General features: G+C 41.8%; 3 protein-coding genes across 3 annotated transcripts in view; 2 read left to right on the top strand and 1 right to left on the bottom strand.

Annotated features, from left to right (window-relative positions):
• Positions 1-15,819, top strand: part of LOC133530486 (muscle-specific protein 300 kDa-like) — a 188,502-nt gene extending 172,683 nt beyond the window's left edge. Inside the window, 11 exon segments of the mRNA XM_061868397.1 lie at positions 846-3,158; positions 3,397-3,585; positions 3,669-3,821; positions 3,823-4,049; positions 5,121-5,159; positions 5,954-6,116; positions 6,390-6,621; positions 7,797-8,022; positions 8,829-8,967; positions 9,993-10,054; positions 15,141-15,819. Coding sequence (XP_061724381.1) covers positions 846-3,158; positions 3,397-3,585; positions 3,669-3,821; positions 3,823-4,049; positions 5,121-5,159; positions 5,954-6,116; positions 6,390-6,621; positions 7,797-8,022; positions 8,829-8,967; positions 9,993-10,054; positions 15,141-15,357 — 3,960 coding nt within the window. The 3' untranslated portion in view covers positions 15,358-15,819.
• LOC133515558 (RDS/peripherin-like protein xRDS35) lies at positions 15,813-20,838 on the bottom strand. Its single transcript, XM_061848118.1, has 9 exons — positions 20,741-20,838; positions 19,479-19,661; positions 18,905-19,114; positions 18,566-18,658; positions 18,318-18,418; positions 18,075-18,174; positions 17,692-17,838; positions 17,471-17,608; positions 15,813-16,375 (listed from the first exon to the last, which is right to left on the bottom strand). The coding sequence occupies exons 2-9, from the start codon at positions 19,638-19,640 to the stop codon at positions 16,250-16,252; spliced, it is 1,077 nt and encodes a 358-aa protein (XP_061704102.1). The 5' UTR covers positions 19,641-19,661; positions 20,741-20,838; the 3' UTR covers positions 15,813-16,249.
• Positions 20,839-21,136: 298 nt separating this feature from the next.
• LOC133515551 (dynein axonemal heavy chain 2-like) overlaps positions 21,137-26,119 on the top strand; it is a 104,131-nt gene continuing 99,148 nt past the window's right edge. The window contains 13 exon segments of the mRNA XM_061848107.1: positions 21,137-21,336; positions 21,763-21,797; positions 21,799-22,195; positions 22,284-22,565; positions 22,811-23,405; positions 23,585-23,672; positions 24,137-24,253; positions 24,452-24,589; positions 24,696-24,842; positions 25,098-25,217; positions 25,301-25,395; positions 25,470-25,545; positions 25,655-25,780. Coding sequence (XP_061704091.1) covers positions 21,261-21,336; positions 21,763-21,797; positions 21,799-22,195; positions 22,284-22,565; positions 22,811-23,405; positions 23,585-23,672; positions 24,137-24,253; positions 24,452-24,589; positions 24,696-24,842; positions 25,098-25,217; positions 25,301-25,395; positions 25,470-25,545; positions 25,655-25,780 — 2,292 coding nt within the window. The 5' untranslated portion in view covers positions 21,137-21,260.

The following is a 26,119-nucleotide window of genomic DNA, read 5'->3' as shown; positions in this document are numbered from 1 at the left end:
TGTTGCCTTGTCACAGTGACAATAATATGAAATCCCTACCGCCATTCATATAGATTGTCACAGAAATCAAATTCATTGACTGTAGATTGACTTGAGATCTACGTATTAATATATAAAATTTACAGAACCCTTATACCGTTTTCTACAAACGATCACTTGCATATTTTATCGGTAAATGTGATTCTCATTTGTATATGATTAACGGTTAGCGACATTGGCATAGTTCCGGCTGACCCCATTTATTGGTGCCATATATGCACAAATGACACGAATGCAAGCTAATCAATCGGTCCTAAGAGGCATATAGTTCGTGTCATCCACGATGACGCGCAGATTTGTCAAGTCTAACCTTTGATAACATCGTCGTCGTCGTCGTGAATGACACGATCTATATCATACTAAGCAGATAATCAGGGTGTTTGATACATCCTTTGCCAAATTCTAAATGGCAGATAGGTTGAGTCATTGGCTATCTATTGTTACGTACAAGCATTAAAAGATATCAAATGAATGACTTAACCTATCCTACCATTTTAATTTGGCACAAGTAAATAATAGTAATTACTAATAAGTTTATAATAAATAAATAAATATTATACGACATTATTACACAAATTGACTAAGTCCCACAGTAAGCTCAATAAGGCTTGTGTTGAGGGTACATAGACAAAGATATATATGCCCTTACCAGGATTTGAACCCGGGACCATCGGCTTCGTAGGCAGGGGACTACCCACTAGGCCAGACCTATAACTGCTGAGGAGCGAGTAATTAGTCAGTGAGAATTTATAGATAGGCATATTAATCCATACCTTTCAAACATTCTTATATTGTTTCGTCTCTAGGACTTGATGCCTCTACATGAAGATGGTGAGATCGTGGAAGACCAACTCATTGCTCTTCGAGAGAACTTGATCACGCTAGGAAAGAGCGAAGCGGACATCGTACCCGCCAAGGAGCAGCTTCCAGATATCGACAGGGATGTCTCAGAAGAACACTCCATCGTCAGGATCCTGGAGCTATGGCAGGCCATGTTCAGAGACACCTTCCTGCATTACCACAGGCTCTCCACGGCTCTGGTGAGATCAGGAGATGCCGCGACTGCTTTGCGGTTATGGCACGAGTACCTCCAGGATTTACAATCATTCCTATCAGGGTCTGTACCCGCCGACTATGAAAACTTAACTGAACATAGACGATTATGCAGAGTCCATAGAAATCTGTTAGCTTCACAAAGATCTGTACTTATAAATGAACACAAGGAGACAAAACACAGGGACCTGGTAGAGAAATTTGACACGTTGACGAATCTTCACAATGAGACCCTGGCGAGAATAGTGGAGCGACATGACGAAGTATCCACCAGGATCGCAGCTTGGGATGACTACAGAGAGATCTACATCGAACTGTTGAGATGGCTCAAAGAAATGGAGCTTGAAAAAGAAAAGTTGCAACTGAGATATGTCCACATTAAGAGAATACAAAAAATATTGACTAAAGTGCAAAATCTATCTGACAAGATACCTGAAGGTCGTAAACAGGCAGAAAAATTATCCAGTAATCTCAAGAAAATATTAGAATTTACGGAAGAAACATATGGAGCTTCTGTAAGGATGGAGTACGCGGGAATTGTTAAGCGAGTTGACAACCTGAACGCTAGTTTAGACACTTGGCGAGACTTCCTCACCCGCATACTCGGGCTAGTCAGTGAATACGAAAACCTCACTAATGATCTTCACAAACTATACTCAAAGACTCAGGACGAAATCATATCATACTCAGATGAAGACAGACTATCGCGGCCACAGCTGAAAAAGGCGATAGAAAAATACACGGAGTTAAGGACTAAAGTTGACAAGACCGAAACTCAAATTGAAGCACTCAGTGTTATTCAAGAGCAACTAAAGGAATGCCTTAGTCCTCAGGATATAAGGATTGTCAACCAACGAGTGTGGCAACTGAGGCAGCAACGAGCTGATTTGGAACATCAATTAACGATTATTATCCACCGGCTGCAGGAACGGCTGGAGCTCTACACGATATTTAACTCGCGGTTGCTTCGGTTCGCCGAATGGCTTACCACACTCGAGGCGCGTCTCGAAACCTCTAGTCAGAACAGTGATTTGGGAGCCCTCGACCCCCACGACCTTATCAGACGAATAACCTCGGATGTCGAAGCGGAAACATCTATGAAAGAACGTGAATTTGAATGGCTCTCGGAAACGGGCAGCGTCCTCGTTGATCTTTCTAAAAAGGATGAGAAGGCATTCAGTAAAACGACAAGCAAACAGCTCAGCGAAATAAATGCTCGTTGGCACAAACTTCAAGATAGCGGCCGAGCGAGGATATCCAAAATTAGTGAGCTACTCGAGACCATCACGCAGTTGGAGGAACGGTTGACCATGATCAGGCTAAAACTGCACACCATCGAATCTAACCTGACCAGCACGGTCATCATCCAGGTATTGACAACGAGAGCGGTCGACGAGAAATTCCAAGAACGCGACGAGATACACAAAAACATTGAAACAGTCAGCGGGGAGGTCGGAGAAACTCTTAACCTCTGCGAACTGGTATTCAACGACCCCGACGTTCTGAGAGGCAACTTCGACCTCCGCAACTTACGCACCGGCGTCGACATCGTCGAGAAGAAATGGAAGAACATCTGCGACATGTCCGAACAACGCAAAAACACGCTGAAAGAGATCCGTAAATCGGCCGAACTCGCAAACTCTCTGCTACCCAAGGTTGAAAAGAAACTGGACTCGGTCGAGAAGAGAGTCGAAAAAATAGAGACCAGGAAGCAGAGAGGAGAAGAGGACGACGAAAGCGTATCGAAGGCGGTCATCAGAGATTTGGAAGCAATGGAGGAGGACGTCAAGAGGCTGGAGGACGCGTACAGCCGGGTGGCCTCGGCGCGCGGGGTGGAGCTGCGCGGAGACGCGGCGGACGCGGCCGCGCGGCTGCGCTCGGCCGTGCGGCGCCGCCGGCAGCTGCGCGCGCGCGTGGACGCGGCCGGCGCCGACCAGCACCGCCGCCTCGTGGCCGCGCACGGCCGCGCCGTCATCGCGCTCGCCGAGGCCGACGTGCGCCTCACCAGGGCGCTGCATCTGGCGCCGGCGCCTCTGGACAGGGACGCTACCGTGGCCGAACTGATGGTGTGTAGTCTAACTTTATTACTAAATATCCCTGACTACATCAATCAATCAATTTATCGTGTTATGGCTCCATCAAGGTGTTGATGATTCTGCCAATGTCGAGGTTGGATAAGACACGGCTAGTAAAACATACATAATCCAAAAAAAATTGAAGGCTTTTTGCTCTAAAGACAATTTTGATATACAACTTCATCACACACTACTGGAAAAAGTAATAGTTGAGTTATTTGGTTCTTAGGGTGTCGAGGAGGAGCTAGCGGAGTGCGAAGCTTTGGTACAGACAGCAGATCAACTGGCAGCAAACGTGTCGTCTGTGGCCGGTGTGAGCGACATGGTGGCGGAGTACCACGCGCTGTACAACGACGTGCGCCAACGGCTGTCCGCCGCGCGCGCCGACCTCGTCGGCGACGTCGACTCCGCTGTACAGGTATGTTGGATTAGGAGACGGCCACACACAGCCATAGCTTTGGTAAAGTTAACGATTCATTTTTTATTCGCTTGTTCCTTTAGGTGGACACCCTTAAATGGGAGACGGACGCCGCTCTCCAAGTAGACACCCTGACTTCCAAAGAAACTTACCGCGCTGAGCTAGCGTCAGCAGTGAAAGAGGCCTCGGACTGCCTGGAGGCTCTGAGAACAGCACTGCTGCAACAGCCCAAGGAAGGACGCGGGAAGCGATGAGTTGGCAACCGCTGCGAAAGAAATCGCCAAGGCTGGCGCTAAGCCCAGCCAGATACTGGAGTTGGCCAAACATTTGTCCGAACTACTCCTGACGGAATGCGACGCGACCGAAGATGAAGCCATGCTGAAAGAAGTCGAGTCTCTTTCGTTGAGATACGAGGACCTTCTCGCACAAGCGAAGAAGAGGGAGCTCCAAATCAATAACCTAAGGTTAGTCGAGTCGAGAACGGTGTTTTTGGTATGAAATTTAAAATTTGTAGCACTAGCACTTTTGCATTTTGGTGTCGGGGCTTTGTAAAAAACGAAACGCATCTGTCACTGACGCACTAATATGGAAGAGTGATAGAGAGACACAAAGCGTTTCGTTGTCGTAGCGCAAGCGATTGTCACCTTGGCTTGGCTCCCAGATTATATTATCATTTAATGGTAACTTTCGCAAGTTTTTTTCTTGAGTATGTAAATGAGCTTTATTTTGTGAAAATTACCAGTTGACTTTTAAACGTCACCTGCAGTTGACTGAATAATGTGACATGTTGGTCTTAAATACTTCCAAAGTTCTGAACTATCTTAGCCTGAGATGGCATCTATTACTACAAGCATGTAGATATTTGTGTAATAATTGTATTCTTCCAAAAAATAAACTGGCACGAATCCAGTAAATTGCAACGACTTTATAAGTAATATTGTTTAATACTGTGAAGTGAGGTTCTGTATTAAAAGCTCCGTGAAATATATTGTGGTATGTATAACACACGGCTTAGCATTCGCAACCTGTATTACCTGTACTTTAAAATTAATTTACAGTAGGTAAGAAAATAAAGTTTACAAAAATAAACATCACATATTTTACAAAGTTACTATTTTAGCTAGTTTAAATTTCTTAAAAAGTATAAAGATCATACATATCTTACCTCTGTCACAAGTACCAAAAATGCCACTGTCGATGGGTTCTTCGCCGAGTCTATTCAAACGCTATTTCGTGGTCTTTATAACTAAATTTATTGGCGCCCGACGCTGTAGTTTCCAGTGTTATATTTGTAAATAAATGCAAATGTCAGCATCAAGCGAATTCGCTTGGATTATTTTTTCGTAGACGATGCATCAAGCGAATTCGCTCGGAGCGTCGCGGCTTGTTGCCTTAGGTTGCGGGGCAAAAGAGTACTTGACAGATTGGGCCTCGCTTCACAGTTCACTAGGCTCTTCCCGCGACGAGATCGCGCCGGAGTGCTAACGGCTTCCTAACCGGCATGCTCTAAACCACGCTGTTTTCTGGTCCTCTAGGTTGCCGCACTCGGCGTCATACGCGCTCACGTGCGAACAGTGAGTATCGCTTTATCTAATTGTATTAATCTTTTTCTAGTCGTTGTCTTGCGTTGTGTCTTCATTCACTACATTGGGCTTTATGTGTCATTACGACCTATCGTGATTTTGTAAATCTACGAATGCCTAATCTAATTATCCTAAAAATTTGAAGACGCAAGACTAGCAAGATAACTGCTAAGGCATGGAATTAATGTTTTCTGTTGTAGATAGTGGCACTTAACTATTTATTATAAAACGATAGTGTAATATTGTAATAAATTAAGTATTTATACATATTATTTGCACTGCACATTGTATTATTTGACTCACAGGATCACTATTTTAAAGCTTTATATTTTCGTTATGTAAATTGTGTAAATAATTATTACTCATTAGTGTAATTATATTTTTTTAATATATTTTAAGAAAACAACTGTAGAGATAACTATTGTAGTAGATGAATATTAGAGTTCGATTAAATGACACCAGTCGTAGACATGTAGGTACACAGTTTTCAAGTGTTTCAATAAAACATGATTTTACTAAGTCTACGTTACGGCTTTATAGAACATCAATAGATTTAGATATGTAATTCGAATCAACATATAGGTAAAAACTCAGGTAATCTAGTTCGTCATTAGAAGTTAGGCCAGCAAATCGTGACAATCGAAAGTTAGTTACCATCCTTAAGTTATTAAAAATCCCTCTCAGTTTAGTGTAACACAGCTCTAAGCTTAAAACCCTGTTCAATCACGATTTTCTGGCCAAACAGTAGTTATAAAATAGTCTTATAATGTTATATCGTTATATAGTGAGAGCGGGCGACTGACGTGCCCTCTCTGCTCCGAGCGCAACTGGAAGCAGCTGGACAACGACCTCTGGCGCCTGGAGCAGTGGCTCCAGTTTGCAGAGGCCACGGAGGAGGGCCGCGGCGACCCGCCCGAGGTGTACGACCAGCTGGAGGACGCTATACAGGTACGGCAGCTGACCTAGAGCGCTGTAGTGGAGAACTACAACTCGCTTTTTAATCCATATCTCATTTTTGAAAATCGTGGATGTATTTTCCTTTTTTCGACATTCTGAATATAACTCTATCCTACTATCAAAATTGTGCACAGAGAGCCTGTAACCCCAATTAACTCAGACCCAAAGCTAGATCAGATAATATCGGGAATATACCCACACCAAACTTTTTTCGTCAAACAAATCCCAAGATTTCGAAATATAAACAAGCACCTTTAATTTCAGGACCATCGTGAGTTCCTGCTGGACCTGGACTCGCACAAATCCATCGTGGTCTCCCTGAACGTGGTGGGCGCGCACGTGGCCGCGCACGCGTCCGTGGCGGCGGACGCGCAGCGCGTGCGCGCGCGCCTCGCCGCCGCCAACGCGCGCTGGGACCAGGCCTGCGCGCGCGCCGGCGTGTGGCAGAAGAGGCTGCAACGAGCCTTGGTGCACAACCAGCAGTTCCATGACATCGGTCAGTGCCATTGCATATTTAACTCGGAGTTAAGCTAGTTTTATCAAGCAGTACCTGTACGGTCTCTTCTTGGTCCTTGAAATTGTTATGTTTGATACCATACCCCTCAGGTGAATATGTGGGCCATACTGAACAAGTTTTACTAAGGGCCCAACCCCGAAATTGCTGTATAATTTTGATCACTCTGCGCGGGTACTTTTCTGCTAACAGTACAAAAACCGTATATTTACGAGTGTCCTTCTAGAGTCGCGTCTTTAACTAAGATGTAATGCAGCCCATGCAATAGGGATTTAGGGATTTTTCCTGTATTTAAACTAAATTAATTCACATCGTGCACGAAATAAAGTACCAGATTTATTTTTTAAACTACGTCGGTGGCAATCAAGCATACGGCCCGCCTGATGGTAAGCAGTGTCCGTAGCCTATGTACGCCTGCAACTCTAGAGGAGTTACATGCGCGTTGCCGACCCTAAACCCGCCCCCCCCTCGTTGAGCTAACCACCAGACCAACCAGACCAGACCAGATAAACCAGACAATTATTAGAGAAACATAGAAGTTATTTTTTGACACAATTTCAAATTTTATTAAACGGGATAGAACTAAAACAAGAAGGTTACTCGACCGTGGCGGCACTTTTATAATATATAAATTCCATATCGGCAAATCATTATCACAGTTCTAAAATAGTACATTACGATACAAGTGCGAAAAATAGGAAATTCGAAACGAGTGGCGATAAATTAAAACACGACCGAAGGGAGTGTTTTAAATCGACACGAGTTGCGAATTACCTATTCGCACATGTATCGTACAACGTTTTACAGTACATATGGCCCTTTAAATGTTCGACACAGTAACATAATATGCTACTTCTCGCACTAGTGCTATAAAGTAGCCCCATATGTACTGTAAAGAATCTTATTTGACTAGTAAGAAAGTACACTGTCATCGTATTTAATATCAGGTGAAATTTTTTTACTCCAGCAACCCGAGCCGACAAGTTCACTTATAATTAGCTCTAGTATACTTACTGTTGAAGTCTCGAATTCAAAAATGCACTAACCACAAATTTAGAGTCTTAATGAATGAAACGTATTAGTGGCAAAACTTAGCTGTTTTTCGCAAGAAGTGAGATCCGTTAGCAGTATTAGTGCAGTCGTCCGTATCGTTGCAGTGGTGGAGCTGGTGGCGCGGCTGGGCGCGGCCGAGCGCGGCGTGCGCGCGCGCGAGCCGCTGCGCCTGGCGCGGCCGGCGGCGGAGCTGCAGCGCGACTTCCGGCGCTTCAGCGAGCTGCGCGACGAGCTCAGCCGCGCCGAGCCGCGCGTGCACGCGCTGCACGACGCCGCGCAGCTGCTGCGCAGCGGCGACGCGCCGCCCAACGCGGATGATATCTGCCGAAGGTAATATTCTTTTTTTTTCATCACATTTCTCCCTGCATCCTGAAAGAAGAGTGATATACAGAGTTTTAATGTCATAATAAATATTATTAACAGACATAGAAGTTTTTGTGGCAATAAGGAGTGCTTGAGAAAATGAAACATCGACAAATATGTGTGTTAATTAAATGATGTAACTTCTACTTGCTGTAAATTACCAAGAAATTTCAAGAATACAAATCAATACGAAATCGGACCATAATTTCTTGATTACATATATTTAGTACTTAGTTATATGAATAAAAACGTTAACTGTAGAATACAGTGTCAAAAAATAAGAAAGCTACCAATGGTTGTATCAAAGAAGATATCGAACGTATTGTTGTGTATTTCGCGGTAGCTATCTTTTTATACAATGTTAAAAATATCTATAACGCTAAGGTAACATCGATAATAGACATGTCGGTATTTGGTTTTGTCAATCACTTTATTTGGCCATAAACACTTCTACGTCTGATTATTAACTATTAATTACCGTCTCCTACTTGTAAGTACTACTACTACTTACCTATGTTCGTTGCTGACATTCGCAACCTGCAAATTATCGAAATCTCGTTGAACCAACAAAATACTATATTTAAGGAAACTGTAGGTCTATAAGTCTATTACCCTATATTGTAACAATTTATCAATATAAGAGACTGTTTCTTTCTAAATAAAGAAAATAAAATAAAATAAATAAAATGATGATTAGTGTTCGCCACGTCGTCTGATGTTGGTAGCCGTGTCCAAAAACGTTTAGCCATACGTGAAGTGACGTCGTGTTGCAGACTGGGCGAGCTGCGGCTGCGCCTGCAGTCGCTGCGCAAGCTGTCGGGCGTGTACGCGCTGAAGCTGGGCGCGGCGCTGGCGCGCCAGCCGCGCGGCACGTCCGCGCTGGCCGCCGCCGTCGCCGCCTCCGCGCCCATGGTACTACACGTTACTTTCCTCTTGGTGGCCGCGACAAGTAGTCATTGCAAAATCCCCATAGGTTAAGGGCGCCAAATTACATATCCCTTCACCGGCACGCCTCGAATGGCGCGAGCGATGTCAAGTGGCGCGACTCGTGTCAAGATATGGTAGATGTGCAGTACGAAGTAGGTACAGTCGATGTCGAAAATATGTTTACAAATATGTCGACTGTATCTACGATGCCTATCCGAATCCTGTCTAGAACTTAACTGAACCATTTGAGGGCTGGTATAATATACGTACATTTCCTGACATTTACATGGTTCCTTAGATATAATTAGATACTTAATTTAGTTTTCGCCCTGTGGACCTGGTAAATTTAATGCGAAAGCCTTAAAAAGTAATTAAGAATTATCAAGATTATATACCTACTTAATATGTTGATGTATTGATAAACTTCATGTGGAAATCCCCAATCAATCCATCATTCTTCTTGAAATGTAAAAATATTACATTCGTACAATGTACAAAAAGCGTATGAAGTTCATCAATACTGTAGTTTTCCCTAAGTTGCCATCACAGCTTACACAAAGCACAATAAGATACGAGCACAAATTGCTTTGTAATTTATTTAGAAAACAATTAATGAACCTTACTAATGAATTGTTGACGAAACCTAGAACAATACTAAATACAATTCGGAAACAAAAAGATCAAAATTATTTTTAGTTTTATTGTTGAGAGTTAAAGATGCAAGCATTGTATTATTTTTTAAATGAAATCCTTCACAATTTATTTTACAGCTGCCAAAAAGACCGACGCAGAAGTCGGTCCCACGTTGATCTATACAGCCACGAAATACGTATTTCACGAACAGTCGCTTTTTAAATCAACTACCAATATGTACAAAACCTCATAATACCGATAATACGGTTTATTAATTACAATTATGTAAGAGTAAAAGTAATACAACGCCTGCAACCCCCATAACACCACAGTATTTAGCCGCTTCGCACAGTATGTTGACGTATTTTTATCCATAGCTAATGGAGGAGGAGGAGGAACAAATCTCTACGCTGGAGCTGCCCCCCCTGGACGAGAATGAGTGAGTAGTCGCCGTTGTTGTCTTGTGTCGCTGTTTGCATGCAGATAACGCCATTATCGACTAACAGTCTGGGTCATACGTTCGTGTACCGTGCTGATCTTGGAAGTATATCCAGGTACTTACGTACATGTTGCTGGCTCTCAACTTATACAGTGTCATTCGAGTTGCGCGCGAGACAAACTACCTACCTCTTTTTTTAATACCTACACGGCTACCACGAGTTGACATTTGACATTTACGTAAGCGACTGCGTGAACCCGACCGTATTCTCTCTTTATCGCACCAATACACCAGTGCGAGCAAGATGGACTGCGATCGAGTTTACGCAGTCGACAACGTAAAATGTCAACTGATGGTATCCATACCATCCAGACTACAATCCATTGTAGTATCCATACTACAATCCGAAATTGACGTAAACTGTCTCGTACCGCCTTCCGACTTGACAAGTAGTCGTGTTGGCCTCTCTGTTAATAGAATATGTATTTTTGGAAGAATAATAAAAGAAAATTTATATAAAACATTCAAAATATGCATGATATTCACACAAAATAGTAGACTGTCGATGATGGTGATGTAATTATCACTACGTTCACAACTGACCCTTGCACAAAATTGTTTGTTTCATTTAGAACATTAACTTGTGATCTTCATTTATTTCTCGTAAATGCATGTATCATTTTTTCTTTAATTATCTTCTAAATTTCACTTCATCAGTTTAAAAATACCTAATTAAAATTATTAATCTTTTTTTTTTGGCACTAAAGTACTTACATACAAAAAAATACCTTTAAAAAATCTAACGGACAATTGTTTTTACTTATCTAGACTTTATTGGTAAATATAAACATAGTACATTTTACACGTCATAAATCTAAAAACTATTGTATTGAGTACTTATCTATGTCCTTATCATTATATATAAGTAACAAAACAAGGAAACAGTAACATTTGTAGGTAGGTTAGGTACTAAAAACCTGTTTTCCAAACGCTGCTGGGTCAATTTCGCACCGGCGCACTCATAAAGTCGGCAATTCGATAGTATGCCTGATCTATTAGAAGGGATTTAAGCTTCTTTTTGAATATCGCATCGCTGGCAGAGTCTTTGATGGCATTAGGTACGGAATTGTAGGCAATTGGTCCCATGACATCAAGCGATCGTCGAGACTTAGCGAGTCGTTGCTTTGGGATTTGCAACCGTGGTCGCCTTCGCGCCGCGGTGTTGCAAAGTTTTGCGCCAAATTTATAATTATGTATATTTGACCTTACATGCATGCACACAGTCAATATGTATATAGACGGTAACGTTAAGATTTTATGTTTTTTAAACAACGACTGAGCAGGATGGTCAAAAGGTTTTCCATCGATTATACGCAGGGCTCGTTTCTGCATTTTAAACACTCTGTCGCGATCTGCCGCTGTGCACCAGAGATCTACACCCTGCGTAAGAATCGAGTGGAAATAGCCATAGTAAGCAGTTTTTATGTTCTCTATAGATAAACTGGGTGCTATCCTGGACAGTGCGAAACACGCTGCGGCTAATTTGTCACAAGTTGCCTGTATGTGTGGGGCCCACTTTAGGCCGGCGTCAATATGGAAGCCTAGGTACTTAGCCGTTTCGACTTGTGGAATTGGGGTGTTATTTAATATAATATCCAGATTGGGCTTATTTGACTTTTTTGACTGGAAATGGACAATATTAGTTTTTTCTAGATTTAAAAGCATGCCGTTGGCCGAAAACCATTTCACAAGTTGATTAATGACGTGACAGATCTTTGATTTTAAGCCATCATAATCATCTGCATGGACAATAACACAGGTGTCGTCGGCGAACATAACATACTCTTGACCTTGGCAAGCTGTCGTGATATCATTTACTAGGACCAAGAATAGGCTATTTCCACACACAGACCCCTGAGGCACGGCGCAGCTACCTATTGACTCCATTTCAGACTTCGAGTTAAGTACGTACGTACATTGTTTACGCTCATCTAAAAATGATGTTATTATATCGAGGAAGGTACCGGTGACCCCGTAGTAAGAGAGCTTACTGAGGAGAAGCGAGTGATCTATCATCTCGAAGGCGCGCGACAAGTCACAGAAAATAGCAGCGACATGCCGCGAGCCCTCAAGGTGTGCCCGCACTCGCCCCACGACATCACGAGCGGCATCAGTAGTCGACCGGCCCGGCTGATAGGCATACTGCTTACTGTTTAGTAATTTATTGTGAGTAAAATGTTCCATAAGTCTATTACTGAGTAGTCTTTCAAAAACCTTTGAGATAACAGGTACAAGTGAGATGGGTCTGTAAGACTTGGGTAAATGCAGTTCACCCTTTCCCTTATAAATTGGCATAACCTTTATTAATTTTAGAATTTCGGGATATATACCGACACTAACGCATTCGTTGAATAGTGATAGGAGAAGGGATATAACACAAGGAGGCAAACAATCCAAGATATGCGTAGACATGTCGTTTATGTCTTTAGATGTCTTACGTTTTATTCGTTTGCATACTTTTATCAATTCACTTAGGGTAAATGGGGTAAAGATAAGAGGTAGGGGAGTATTGTCTAAGTAACTCTGTAGATATTTTAAGGCAGTAGGAGTGCATGGTCTCGCATTGTTTACATTTGCGTCGACATAGTACTTATTTAACAAGGCGGCGGAGGCGGCGGCTCGGGCGTCCTGACAGTCGCCCGCGGCCCTGCTAACAAGAATGTCGATCGCTCGGTTCTTGTTATTTTTACCTTTGCATGTTTCATTTGATACAATTCGCCATATACTACGCGACATATCATGACAGCTGTTTGATATTTGGCTGTTTATGTGATTCTTTCGTACTTTTTTTAGAAGGGACCAGTAGGAAAGTTCTAACGTATGAAGCTTCGAACGCGCCACAGTGTCATTTGGGTTTTGACTTAGTTTTACTTTAAGTTTTTTAATAATGTTTCTTTGTTTTTTCACGGTGTCATTGACCCAGACATCGTCGGAGTTTTTGATAGGATGATACCTAACAGGAAAATGTACATCAAAGTAATGCTTTAACACATTAATAACAGATTTTGTTTTCTCATTTGGGCAATTGCTTTTACTCAAGATTTCATCCCAATTTTGGAAATTTAGACTACGAGTGAAGTCCTGCTTATTAGAAAGTGAAAACTTTCGTTTTAAAACATGGCATTTAGATTGTAATCGGTGATTTATATGAATACCAATGATTAATGATAAATGATCGGATAGATTCAATTCGATACAGTTAATTTTATTTATATCGGACTTACGTATGTTCGAGTATGCATGGTCAATACATCTTCTAGAGGTATTCGTTATCCTGGTCGGTTTGTTTACAAGGTTTCTAAATCCATAAGATTTAATTTTGTCTAGCAACTGATTAGTACTATTACATGTTGTCAATATGTCAATATTAATGTCACCTACTATAATTACATTGTTATTTTGAATAGCAATAAAATCCAATAATTGATTCAACTTATTTAAAAATAATGTGATATCGCCACCGGGCGGTCTATATATACATACAATAATTAGGTCAAGGCCGATGCACTCAGCTGCACACGCTTCGAACTGCATCTCGACGGAGAGGTCGGTGACTTCCTTGCGTTCCACGGTCAGAATGTCAGCGCCAGCGAATATGCAGACACCTCCACCCATCCGCGAGGGTCGGCAGTAGTGAGCTCGAAGTTGGTAGTTAAGTATATTTACTGAGCGTATTTGATTTGGCTCGAGCCAGTGTTCCGTTAGGCACAAAACATCTATTTCCTCTAAAAGTTGGAGTTCGCTCTCTAATTTGCAAGTTTTATTGGCTAACCGATTAATGTTTAAATGGAATACATTTACCAATCGTTTTCTATTTTTTGTTTTGATCGGGGGTGGCGTCATCGGCGGGAGACTGGGTCTCCCTGGGGTGGAGAAAGGGCCGCCACTCGGAGATGCTGCTGTTTATTGGCCAGGCCGACGCCATGAGGAAACTATTGTATATAGCTATGGGAATACCTATTTTAAATGAATTATAAGTCTCTCGCTTAGATTGTATTCTTTCTACCGTATAGGGGGCACCATGGTGAATGCTGTCTAAATGCTTTTTTAGACTCTCAGGTGTTGTATCTTTTTTAAAATAACATCCATGTAGATATTTGTAAACCACAACACCTTTTATTGACAAATCCGTTGCTGATCCCTTTATCAAGATGTTGGATTTTCGAATTTTTCGGCGGTTATTGCGGTTTATGACAAGCTTGAAATCAACATTAGCTGATTCATCGGAACACGGCACTGCGTTCGTAATTACTGTCGAAGTATCTTTCAGATCGATGGTTTGTTTCGGCAGCTTATCAGCTTTTAATTTAGCCGTGTCATTATTTACGGTAGTCGTAATTATCTTGGCGGCCATAGTTAGTTGCGGGTCTTGTTTCACTAGTAGATCATTGCGCTTCGCTCTTATCGGCTTTTTAGCCTGCTCGGCTATTCTCTCTCTCGCTTGCGCAGCTGTTGGTCGGCGCGGTCGCGGTGGTGCATGTGTGGATGCGGGAGCGGGACGGCTATTCGGTGTTGACACATTGTTTGGTGTTGTTGGGACGGATGCAGTGATAATTTCGCTTTTGTTACACACTTTGGCTGATCCCTCGGTCTGCCTCGTAAGAATACTGGATTTTAAGTCACTTAATTCACTGTTAATAACGTCGATTTTTTGAAAAATATCACAAATTTTTTGTTCTATTGGTTTAAGTGCAATATTAATTATGTTTTTGAATGTCTCACAGTTGATTTGCGGCATTTCGCACGCGTTTTAAGGTTAGGTTTACGTTAAGGTGTTGTTCGTACCGCCCGCACACCGCACTGACGCGTGTAAAATGTACTATGTTTATATTTACCAATAAAGTCTGTATTCTGTATTCTGTATTCTAGTATACCAATGGTCTGTTCATTGCGTTTTCGATGCTCAAAATTGTTCTTATCAATAAATCTATTGATACAATTCCTTTAGTTCATAAATCCAAATTGGGTCCGAACTGTTCGTACAGTAATCATTACCGGCGAAGTGTAATGTACATCTGTCCGGCAGTGTGGTCGTCACTGAAGACGACGAGGAGCTGTCGCGGCTGCAGCGCAGCCTGCGGTTCGTGTGCCGCGTGGCGCGCGCGTCGCTGCCGTTCCAGGCGCTGCTGCTGCTGCTGCTGGGCGCCGCCGCGCTGGCGCCGCACGCCTCGTCCGACTGCGGCGCGCCCGGCCTGGCGCTGGAGCCCGTGCTGCGCTACCCCGACGGCCCGCCGCCGCTCTGATCGCGACCCCACTCGTCGCCGCCGCCGCCCGGTCCGCTTCTAAAGCTTTTCATAGGCGTAAAGAGGCCGGGCTGCCATTTTTCCTTTCAGCCGGCTTAGCTGGCGACTTATGAAAGCTTACGCGGGTCGCGAACTAGAAAATGGCGGTTTTTGAGTTGGCGACCCGCTTCTAGTTTTCGTTTAAGCGTTCCTGCGATGCCGCCGCGCTCTGGCCGGTTTCGCGGGAAACTCGGCGTGAGCGCCCCACATTCCACTCGGTGCTCCGCCCGCCGCTTGTAAATACCCTTTTGTATATTTGTTATTTAAAATTGATGAAAGACATCGGCGGGCGGGCGTCCCCGTTATTATTTATATGAATTTGTATCAAAAGCGACGGACCTGCTTCACGCGTTGTTACTTAAATCACTTTAGTTTATAAGGACTGTGTACAATAAAGTCAAATAAAGCCTTTGCAATTGATTACGAGAATTATTTTATTTACAAACCTTATGTACAAATATTTACTTACAGACAAAAATTTAATAGTTAATGTTGCCTGTTACTTATGCGTTAGCTAATTAAGTATACTCGAGTTTCTAACTAAAGTGTTCATAGCATGAATACACTGAGAAGCAATCTCAATAGCGGTTATCTCAAATAGAGTCTTCGAATTAATTGATCATCACACTATCCATTTACATTTTGTTCCGGTTGAATTCATCTAGTTTTCACTTTCTTTGGCCCGTGCGGCTTACAAACTATATTCCATATTCCAACATCTGTCTCGTAGACATAAGACTTTAGTTAAATGCGACGCAGATATCAGCGATGGGCAATCGTCTCGAGCCCAAGCTGTTCGACGATTGATATTTCCAATTTAGTTGAGTTTCGTCCCGCAAGGCCCGGCGCGTCATCAAGGGCAGTGTAAGCAGGCGCAGTGGGCGCGCGGGCTGCGCACGCACAGCACGCAGCGCTGCCGGTCCAGCAGCAAGGCGCAGGTGCTGCACTTGCCCACCAGCGACAGTGACGAGGGTGCCCGCTGCAGAAAGTATGGTTGTGACTGTTATTCATTTCGTCAACTCCACTAGGTACTACTTCGAACCTAAAAACAAGTAGGTAACTTGGCCAGGATGATCTAGTATTTATCCAATAATTTATAATTGAGATGCCTACCAAATCCCTCAGATATATTTTATAGCTGGCATGGCACTGGGTTACTGCGCCAAGGCCAATACACAATAATAAAAATCTATTCACATTAAATGCATCCGAAACTTTAAACAGTCACACATGTTAGTACCAGAGTAATTAGTGCAAGTTCTACATACTCGTATATTAAGTCATAGATTTACTTTAAGTTAGGTCGAAAATAAGACTATGAAATTGTCGCTTGACATCCTTCAACTCTAAATTATTGAACAAAGATACAAAGTTATGCTTGCTGCCAGTGAAATGTTGTAGCTTGCAAAACTTTGTGACAATTGACAACTAAGATCGCTTGTTTTAAACGGAATGGGTAACTTTGTGCAGGCATAAGTACGATAATCAACAGCTGAGCAAATAATATTGGTCAAATGTTAAGTATTCTTATGAATGAAGCAGATGTCTGCAGGAGTGACGTGATGTAATCACGACTTCAGAGGGCCTACCACGTTCGACGTGTTGCCTCCCTGTCACGTACGAATTTCAAGTGCGACAGAGAGGCAACACGTCGAACATGGTTCGCGGTAGGCCCTCTGATTGCAACGTACGTACCATTGTTACCTAATAAGTAGGTAGGAACCAAAATAAAATGGTGCTGCACTACATCTTAGAAAGGTCTTTTTAGTTCCGAGTATCATACGATAAGTACGATTTCTGTATATTAATTCAATTGTTTTCTTTTGAGCACTAACTTAAAGTGAACTGGAGTGAAGTTTCAATGTTAAGTTATAAATTCCTTTAGGTGACACGGTGGCAGACCTTTAAACACCTACCTATGGTGGTCGTACTGGTCATGGACAAACATTTACCTATTTTTCTCACGTTAGTATACACGTAAATGTTACAAGCACCATCACAATTGTAGCTTAAACTACTTATATCATGCATCCGATATCCACCGTGGCTCCTACACCTTCAGCCTAAGGCTTACCTCTCTCAGATCGCGTCGTATACGTTCCTTGGACGTCCTCCAGAAGATGTAGCCCTGTCCGACGCCGTCGCAGTCCCCGTGCAACACCGCATCCTCCGCGCTGGTAGCCAGCAACCGAGTCAATATTACGATGAATACCTGCAATTAAATATTTCTATAAAAGAAAAATCAGACATCAGCAGCAGATGGACCGCGCACCCTCGGCCTCCTGCCTCACTTACTTGGAACAGCACTATCAACACATGTAGAGTGTGTAGTATCAGGAGAGCTTTAGTGAGCGGTGTGCGCACGGCCTCCACGCAGCCGCGCGTGTGTAGCGAGGCCGATAGTAGCGGTGAACCTTCCTCCCAAACTTCACGCCATTCCGACTGCAAGGGATAGAAGGATTTATAATTAGCAGGAGGCACAGGACAGGTAGTTTGTTATAATAGGTAATAACATAATAGGTACCAATTTAAGGCGAGCTGCAAAAAATCTAATGCCATTAATAAAGTGAACATGCACTTTTGCAGTCGGGTGTAAGGTCTACATGCAATTCGAAGACCGATATTCAATACAGATCTCTATGGAATCTCACTTAAACGCATATAAAACAGTTCGGTACCTGCTGCAAAGGGTCGTGGTAGCAGGCGGCGAGCACTCGAGGCGTGCAGCACGAGTACGGAGATACTGGAAGGACCACCTTGCCATCAGCACCGGCCATCCTGCCATCAACATAGATTGGTGTTTCAAAGCTACGTCTATTAATAAAAAAATATTTGATGTTACTTATGACGTACAACTTTTCAAATGAGTGCTTCAAACAATACTTAACATGTAGGTAAGTATATTATGTAATTAATCTCACATCATAATAGTATCGGATTGTTCATTGAAGAAGTTTATATTGATCCATGGGATCTCGTGCCAGTCATTAGGGGTGTCTGCGCCGCAGCAGCTTAACTCCACCTATAAATTATCAGGATCATTTAAAAAAAGAAATTCCTGATAAAGGAATCTGTAAAACCCTGCATACTTTCCACTTTTTATTATACTTAGATACAGAATTAGTCACTATTACATACAATACACATAAAAACTCGCACAAAAATGTACCTGAATTGTATCTAGAAGACGTTTCCAAGTAGGCTCCGTGAGGTACTGTGCTATACCGCCTCGCAACGAAGTGGAGAGTTCCTTGGTCAAAGCCTACAAAGAAAAACAGATCCGCCCACATAACAATACATAGGTATAGAGGGTAGATACTGCACTACCCTTAGGGACATTTTACCGTGGGCGCACTACCTATACATTCGCCCAAGTTCACCTGGCAAAAGTGTGGTTAAACAGCAGGTGGGTAAAGAAGCATATAGGACTGTCACAGAATAACGAAATCGTAAGACTATATAGGTAAGTACCTAGAGAATACCTAAATTCATCGAACAAGTGACACACCTTAAGCGTCCCGTTGAGCGCGCTGTACACCACCAATCCGTTGAGCGCGATCAGCGTGCCACTAATGAGCCACACGCGGCAGACCTTAGTCGAACGCGACCAGTGCGAGAACTTCAGCAGCCATGAGACGAGTCGCAGTCCGCTTGTGTAGTGCAGCTTCATCGCGTACGCTTGGAAGATGATGAGGCCGTGGAGGAGCACCACTGCTACCTGAACAATTGAATTAATAAAGATATGCCAGTCGCCGCCGAACACAGCCATTGTACAAAGAGTGAAAGCGGCGTGCCTATCTATACAGAGTGTTTATTTAGTCACCTGCAATAATTTACGAGGTGAAAATATAGGTCATATTGAGCAACTTTTACTATGGGACCAACCCCGAAAAATTGGCTCCTTCATACATTTTAGCTGCCTGACCTTACGTTTTCTATGGGAGAGTAATTTTTTTTTCGCGATACTATATTATTTTAAAGCATCAAATCAAACAACCCATTCCCGACATTTTCCGACACCTTACACGTAGTAGTAAGTCTACACGTAGGTACATTTATCAAAATCTACTTAGTCCTATTACCTTATGAATATCCTTGAGCAGCATCATGACCTTGTGCGAAGCGTTGTAGCAGAAGATCAGCATGCAGAGGGAGACCACGAGCTGCGCGATGAGCAGCGCGCGCAACACGCCGGCCAGGCGGTGGCGGCCGTCTCGGCTAAACGCGAACAGGCCCCAAGCCATGCATGCCGGCGCATGCTGCTTCTGCAATTACCATGCTAAATTAGTAGGTATGATACTCAATAGCAGTTGGTACGGTGGTCTCTGGAAGTACGATGTTTGTATTAATATAGTTATATATAAATACTTATTATACATCTACATAAACCTTTAATAAAAGAGTGTACTCAAATGTCAAAGGCCAGCAACGCACTTACAACCCCTCTAGTGTTGCGGGTGTCTATGGGCGACGGTAATCGCTTACCATCAGACGATTCTTCTGCTCATTTACCTCTTATATAATAAATAAAAAAATAGAAAACATCCACAACTCAGGAACAAATATTTGTGATAAACACACATCAGGAACAAATATTTGTGGTAAGGGCATTAAATAAATGGAATATAAGGATTCAAACCTGGGACCTCCTGCTTCGTTAGCAGGGTTATTCATTACCGACTGAGCTAGGAGGCTGTCATAAGGATTAAATACTCCCACCCTCTTCTAAACGTTTTCCTGGTAGTATGCACACGGGGACCGCTTTTAGTAGGTACTTAGGTAACTTAAAAATATGACACTGGGTTGTACGAAGACTACTAGTCCAGCGTACTTGCCATGTTAAATATGAAATAACTGTTGCTGTAGCCACTGGTAACTGCCTAACTGGTGACTGTTAAGTCAAACTATATTTAATATAAAAGTTCCTCGAAACTCATAGGATTTATAGATACCTACGAGCCGGATGTTCAACCCTGTATATCTAAGTAACTAAATAGTTAAATACCTACTGTAGATAATCCCGTTCAATCTGCGATGCGATAATCTGCGATGAAAGAGGCCACTTGTACAGTAGTCGTTTCTATTAGACACATTTTGAGAAAACGTAATTGATATGTAATTTTTCAAGTTGTTATCTAGTAGCAAACCGTAGCTATCCTATCCAAGCACTTATGGACTCCACCTCAGGCCAATTATATCAAGGGTAGAAATTAAAGCAATCCTTGCCACAGAATTTCACTCTAAGTAGAATCCACATCTGATATCGAACAAATTCCTATGAACACATTATCGTAGCTTCTGGTTTTAATAGAATAAAAAGATATGAAGGAGGATATGCACAAACCTTTTACATTTATGTTTATCAATCTAATTATTGGATTTATAATTAGTAAATATATAAACAAGTCATAAACAAGTTTACGTTGACAATGCGTCACATTTGTCATAATTGACACTTATTGCTTATAATAATCATGTAAATTAAGGGCTTGTTATTTACGCCATGGTTGGCTCACTCCAATTGGTTAGGTAACCACGCAACGTATACCTACTTGATCAATATTATTTATACACATTGAATAGTTATACAGCTTGATTGGAAACATTAATTTTACTAGCAGGTTGAACGAAAGAAAATCAAAATATAAATTAAATAATTACTAAATACTGGTTGCTCTCCAAAGAAAATACATGTGATATATTCGATAAAATTAAATGTCATCATCAACAATTGTCATTTGTTTTCCATTCGGCGAAAAAATATGACAACCATACTGCATTAGTGTACTTAAAATAATTTACTACTTATAATTGTGAGTTAAATAAGTGACATTAAGTTAATAGTGGTCAATTAATCTACTAATATGGGCGACGAAGGAGTAAAGAGGCATAAAGTCGCTTGGAGCGATGACATGAGCCATGACTCTGAGGCCGATAGAGGTAAGAGAGTTCTTTATGATACCTACTTATGATTTATTGACAGATATAAAATACATACAGCTTTGAGTAGGTGTTATGCATATTTTTAATGCAATTGTCGGCTAATCGAGCGGTACCGATACAGAGTTAGATTTCCAGGCTGTTTGTCTTGCTTCGTTAACGTTTATATCGTGCGTTAACTGTATGGGGCGAAGTAGCAATATCAAGTTTAAGTTTTCAATTCAGGGCACTGCATGCCAAAGCGGTTTTTTTTATTATTATTCATATTTATTTTATTTTTAACCTACATATTTAGTTTTCTGTAAATGACCAGTGATATTTAAAATAAAACAGACGTTTTTAATTTGATTTATTTTGGTGAGCAGAGGTACAATATAGACAGGAACAATCCTTATATAATTGTTTGATATTTTTGACCTTTTTCAGAAAAGGAACGGCAAATACAACTGGAGAAAGAAACTAGCGGCCAAACTTCTAGAAAAACCGAAATATGAACCGGAAAAATTACAACAGATTATAGAATTCATCATGAAGATGACAACATTATACGACTTGAGAGATTCCGACTGGACTGATGACGTCAAGAAAGGCATAGAAGATTGGATACTTGAACCAAAAGCCCTTATGCTTTGCATTTACTTTAGTGGAACTAAACTCAAGGCTACCAGTGATATGCCCTTTGCTCCAGTTTACGATTTAACGTATTTTCTCAGAAAGCCTGATTTAATTTTCCAGCCTGAAACGTTTCATGAAGAAATAGTGTTTGGGTCATTCGTGGACTCTGTAGAGTCTAATCTAATACAGATTCTGGAAACAATGTATGCACCGTATTTTTTCGCTATTACCACGTGGCCCGAAAGTAAGTATCATGTAGTCTCTAGGTACATTCGAAAAGACGAACGCTATTTTTCTTTAAAAAAATTATCATATTCTTAATTAAATTTCAGGTGTAAAAAGCGAGTTCTGCTCTCAGATTCACACATTCCTAGCCAAACTAACAGACATGTACTTCAAGATGCTCGGTCTGACCGTGCTGTACATCCCCCGTGAGGGCCAACATCTGACCTTCGAGAAGGCCAGCACGGACCGGGAGCTGGTGAAGCGGTTGGAGGGTGTCGTGGTGTACTGGACGCATCAGATCAAGTCGTGCTTAGAGGACACGGCATCGGTTGCTTCGCAAAAGGAGTTGCTGTGCCCCAGCGATGAATATGACTTCTGGATTTATAGGCGTTAGTTACATGAATCATTACTATCATTAGTATATTAGTGCGTGGCAGAACATTCTATGTAATTGGTATGTGTAGTAAAATGGCCGGTAGATTGTTGCGATAGGCAAAGATGGGAGTAAAAAATAATGGCTCTACATTACACATATTGGTTGACTGGTAGAGAATGCCTTAAGGCATTAAGTCCGCCATTTGTACCTTCATGTATTGTGCAACAAAGGTTAAATAAATAAATATTATGTTCACAGATGAAAACCTAAGCGCTCTTCTCTACCAGATAAAAAATCCAGCCGTCAGACATATAACTAAAATCTTAGTTACGACTCACTCGACCTTTATCCACCAATTCCAAGCACTATGCGACGATATCTTACAGAAAATCAAAGAAGCTAAATCAAACATAGAATACCTTCAAGTCATCAAGCAGCCCTGCGCTGTATTAGAGTGTGTAGTCGACCCAGACGAAATCTCAACACATGTACCGCATATCATAAACCTCTTCAGATTCATATGGATGGAATCCCCATACTATAATTCAGAAACTAGAATCACTAATCTATTTAAGGCTTTGAGCAACCAGATCATAATTCTGTGCAGAAATTACATAAATCTCAACGATTTATTTGACGGCGAGACAAAAAAGGCTTTGGGAGAGTTTAGTAAATGCATAGACTGTTGCAAGAAGTATAGAGAAATATACGACGTAATGGCAGAGGCTCACAGTGAAAAAGTACCGAACTCATGGAATTTGGATACTGGATACATCTTCAATTATATAGACTCATTTGTACAAAGGTGTTTTGATATGATCGATGTATGCAATTGCATGATTATCTTTGGAAGGTAAGTATCAGCTAGAATACATCTTTGGCTAAGTACAACTACTTACTGGTCGTGTCACTACACGACCAGTGGACTAGGTAGAAGTAGGAGTCTGATTAGGGATCTTTTTACATTAACCTTGTACAAATTACAATGTGCTAAAATGTGTAATGCATAATTAATCTTGATTTTATCTACAGAATTGATGAGTTGGAACCTGTCCCGAAGCCCATATTCGGTGGCGCACGCGGCGAGCAGTTTGAACAAAAATGCGCCCAGATAGAACAGGTACAAAAAACTAAAAATGAGACGACGGAAACATTATTTTACCTCAGCGCCCCGAACTCACGTTACTTTTTTGTTGCGCGAAAACAATGGCCAAAATGGATTATTTTGCTCACGCTTGGTGATAGTCTCATTTGTTTAATTATCATAAAGTAGATACTCATGTAATAAGATCTTTATAATATGTCCTAGGTAATTTATAAAAGTTCATGTGATTAATACCTTCCATGATGTTTTTGAGTTCCCGTTGCTAGTGCGCGTGTAACACGAGACTAAAGATTTTTGAACCTCGTTTTTTTTAAACCCCTAACTATGCTCAAGATTCCAAATTAGAATCTTTCGTTCGAGATTCAAAATTAGCACTCGTAGCAAAAATCAACTTTTCTCTTTACACAAATAACGATTTTGTTTGACAATAAGTGTAGGTACCTAAAGCTAAACTGACATATTCTCAATGTCCTGTCTAGATGTTCCTTGACGCGCTGCAAAATGTGCGGGCAGTGTCGGCGACAATCCTCGACGTACAGGCGCCATCGTGGTATGACGAGATACTGCAGTTCCGCACAGTCGTGAAAGACATCGAGGTAGGTACCGCTACCGTCTTACTTCCACCACCAAATCTCTTATAAGTATATTAATTCATGATAGAGTTGCCATTCCATACCTAGATCCCGATAAAATTTTTTGTATCTAATGCCATGTATAGGTATCGATACAAAAGATCGTACCGTTACTGGAAGATAAAATAATTAATTTATAATTGTAACAAATTTACACTGCAGATAATAATCGAGAACCTGGTGGAGACCGTATTTGAGGGCGTCAACCAACTAGAAGAAGCTGTAGTGGCGCTCTTTTCGCTCAACAATTACTCACGGAGGAAAAGCCTTAGGCGCATCTTCAAAAGAAAAACTGCGGAGGTAATATCGCTTGAAGGGAGAGGTAAAACCCTCTGTATTGAAGTTACCAACTTACCAAACAGTGGGCATCGCCAATTTGACACCCATTCAATGTCATAAACGTCAGGTGTGGAGCATGTTCAGCGACGAAGTCCACGAAGCGAAGAAGGACATGGTGGCGATGCGGAGCCAGCACCCTTCGGATCTGCCATCGTTCGCCGGCCGCGCTGCCGTGCTACGAATGCGGAAGAACCGCCTGGTCTACTTGAAGAAGGTGAGGATTTCCTAAATTCAACACTGAAAACCATAGGTGACGGATCGACAAACCGTCACTCGCGAGACGCATGCGGCTTTTCAAAGTTACGATTGCGGCTCTTCAAGCCACTTAGTTCTTAGACTACTGAACACTCTTTGAGATTCTTAGAACTGGTGATTTCTACTGCAGTTGGTTGGTTCTTCTCAAAAGTTTGCCGAGCCCTGCCTTAGGTATATTACAAGGCAGGCTTAAAAACGGGGGCTTCTATTTCAGGTGATGACAGACGCTGCGTGGATGATGCCGTGCAGCAGTTCTGAAGACGTGATCATGCACGTAAACAGACTCATGGGTGCGATTGATGTGGCCATCAGAGAACTCTGGATTTCCTGGACGGTAATATTCTAACTAGAGAATCGTCAAATAATCTGTAATGATGCCCGTTATTTTTAGTGTTAATTATATCTTTTACTTTGTAGCATAATTTGGATGAGAAATGTGCAAACGGCTTGAATAGAACTTTAATGAGAAAAAGTGCTGAAAATCCTGGTTTAATGGAATGTAACATTGATGTGTAAGTCAAATTAGTAGTAAGTACTTTTAAATGTAATATCAACAAACATTGACTATTGTTTTTACATATTACAGCAATATTTTAGAACTATGCAAAGAAGCTTCACATTGGGAAAATTTGGGAATGGATATACCTCAGCATGCTTATGTAGTAAGTAGTTGACATAGACTGACACAGATATGTAAATATCTCAATGAATATAAATATATAAGTTAGCCAAACTAGCAAGTGACATTCTCTTTTAATTTACTTTTTCTAGGTGTACGCTAAAAGCAAAAATATACTGTTTGTTTACGAGAGTGTGTTGTCTGTGACAAAGGGATACAACAAGATCTTAGATTCGCTCTCTGCTGACGAGCGACTGCTTTTCAAACCTCTAACGGTGGTAAGTACCAACCATTAGTGTGCACGCAGAGTGGACGCTCGAGCGGGTCGACCAGCGAGGCGTACGGCGCGGAGTCCATATGTCCAACAAATGCAAGCGTATGCTAGCAGCCTCAGTGCACTACGCACCCTATTCTAGACATAGTACGTTTTATCGACCACGTAGTCCACATACTTGTCAATAGAATTTCAACCTCAACTGAACGAACTTGAACTTGAATCACCAAAACTCAACTCTTTGGGATATACATATTTAGATTCTTTAGGAAAATCTTCTAGATTAGTGCAGCCTGGAAAAGGGTTAAGGTGCTGTGAGTTCAGGTCCTGCTCCAAAAAACGC

The sequence above is a fragment of the Cydia pomonella genome, chromosome 2 (assembly GCF_033807575.1).
Source record: "Cydia pomonella isolate Wapato2018A chromosome 2, ilCydPomo1, whole genome shotgun sequence".
In the NCBI taxonomy this organism is placed as follows: domain Eukaryota; kingdom Metazoa; phylum Arthropoda; class Insecta; order Lepidoptera; family Tortricidae; genus Cydia; species Cydia pomonella.
This window is presented reverse-complemented; position numbering and strand designations above follow the sequence as displayed.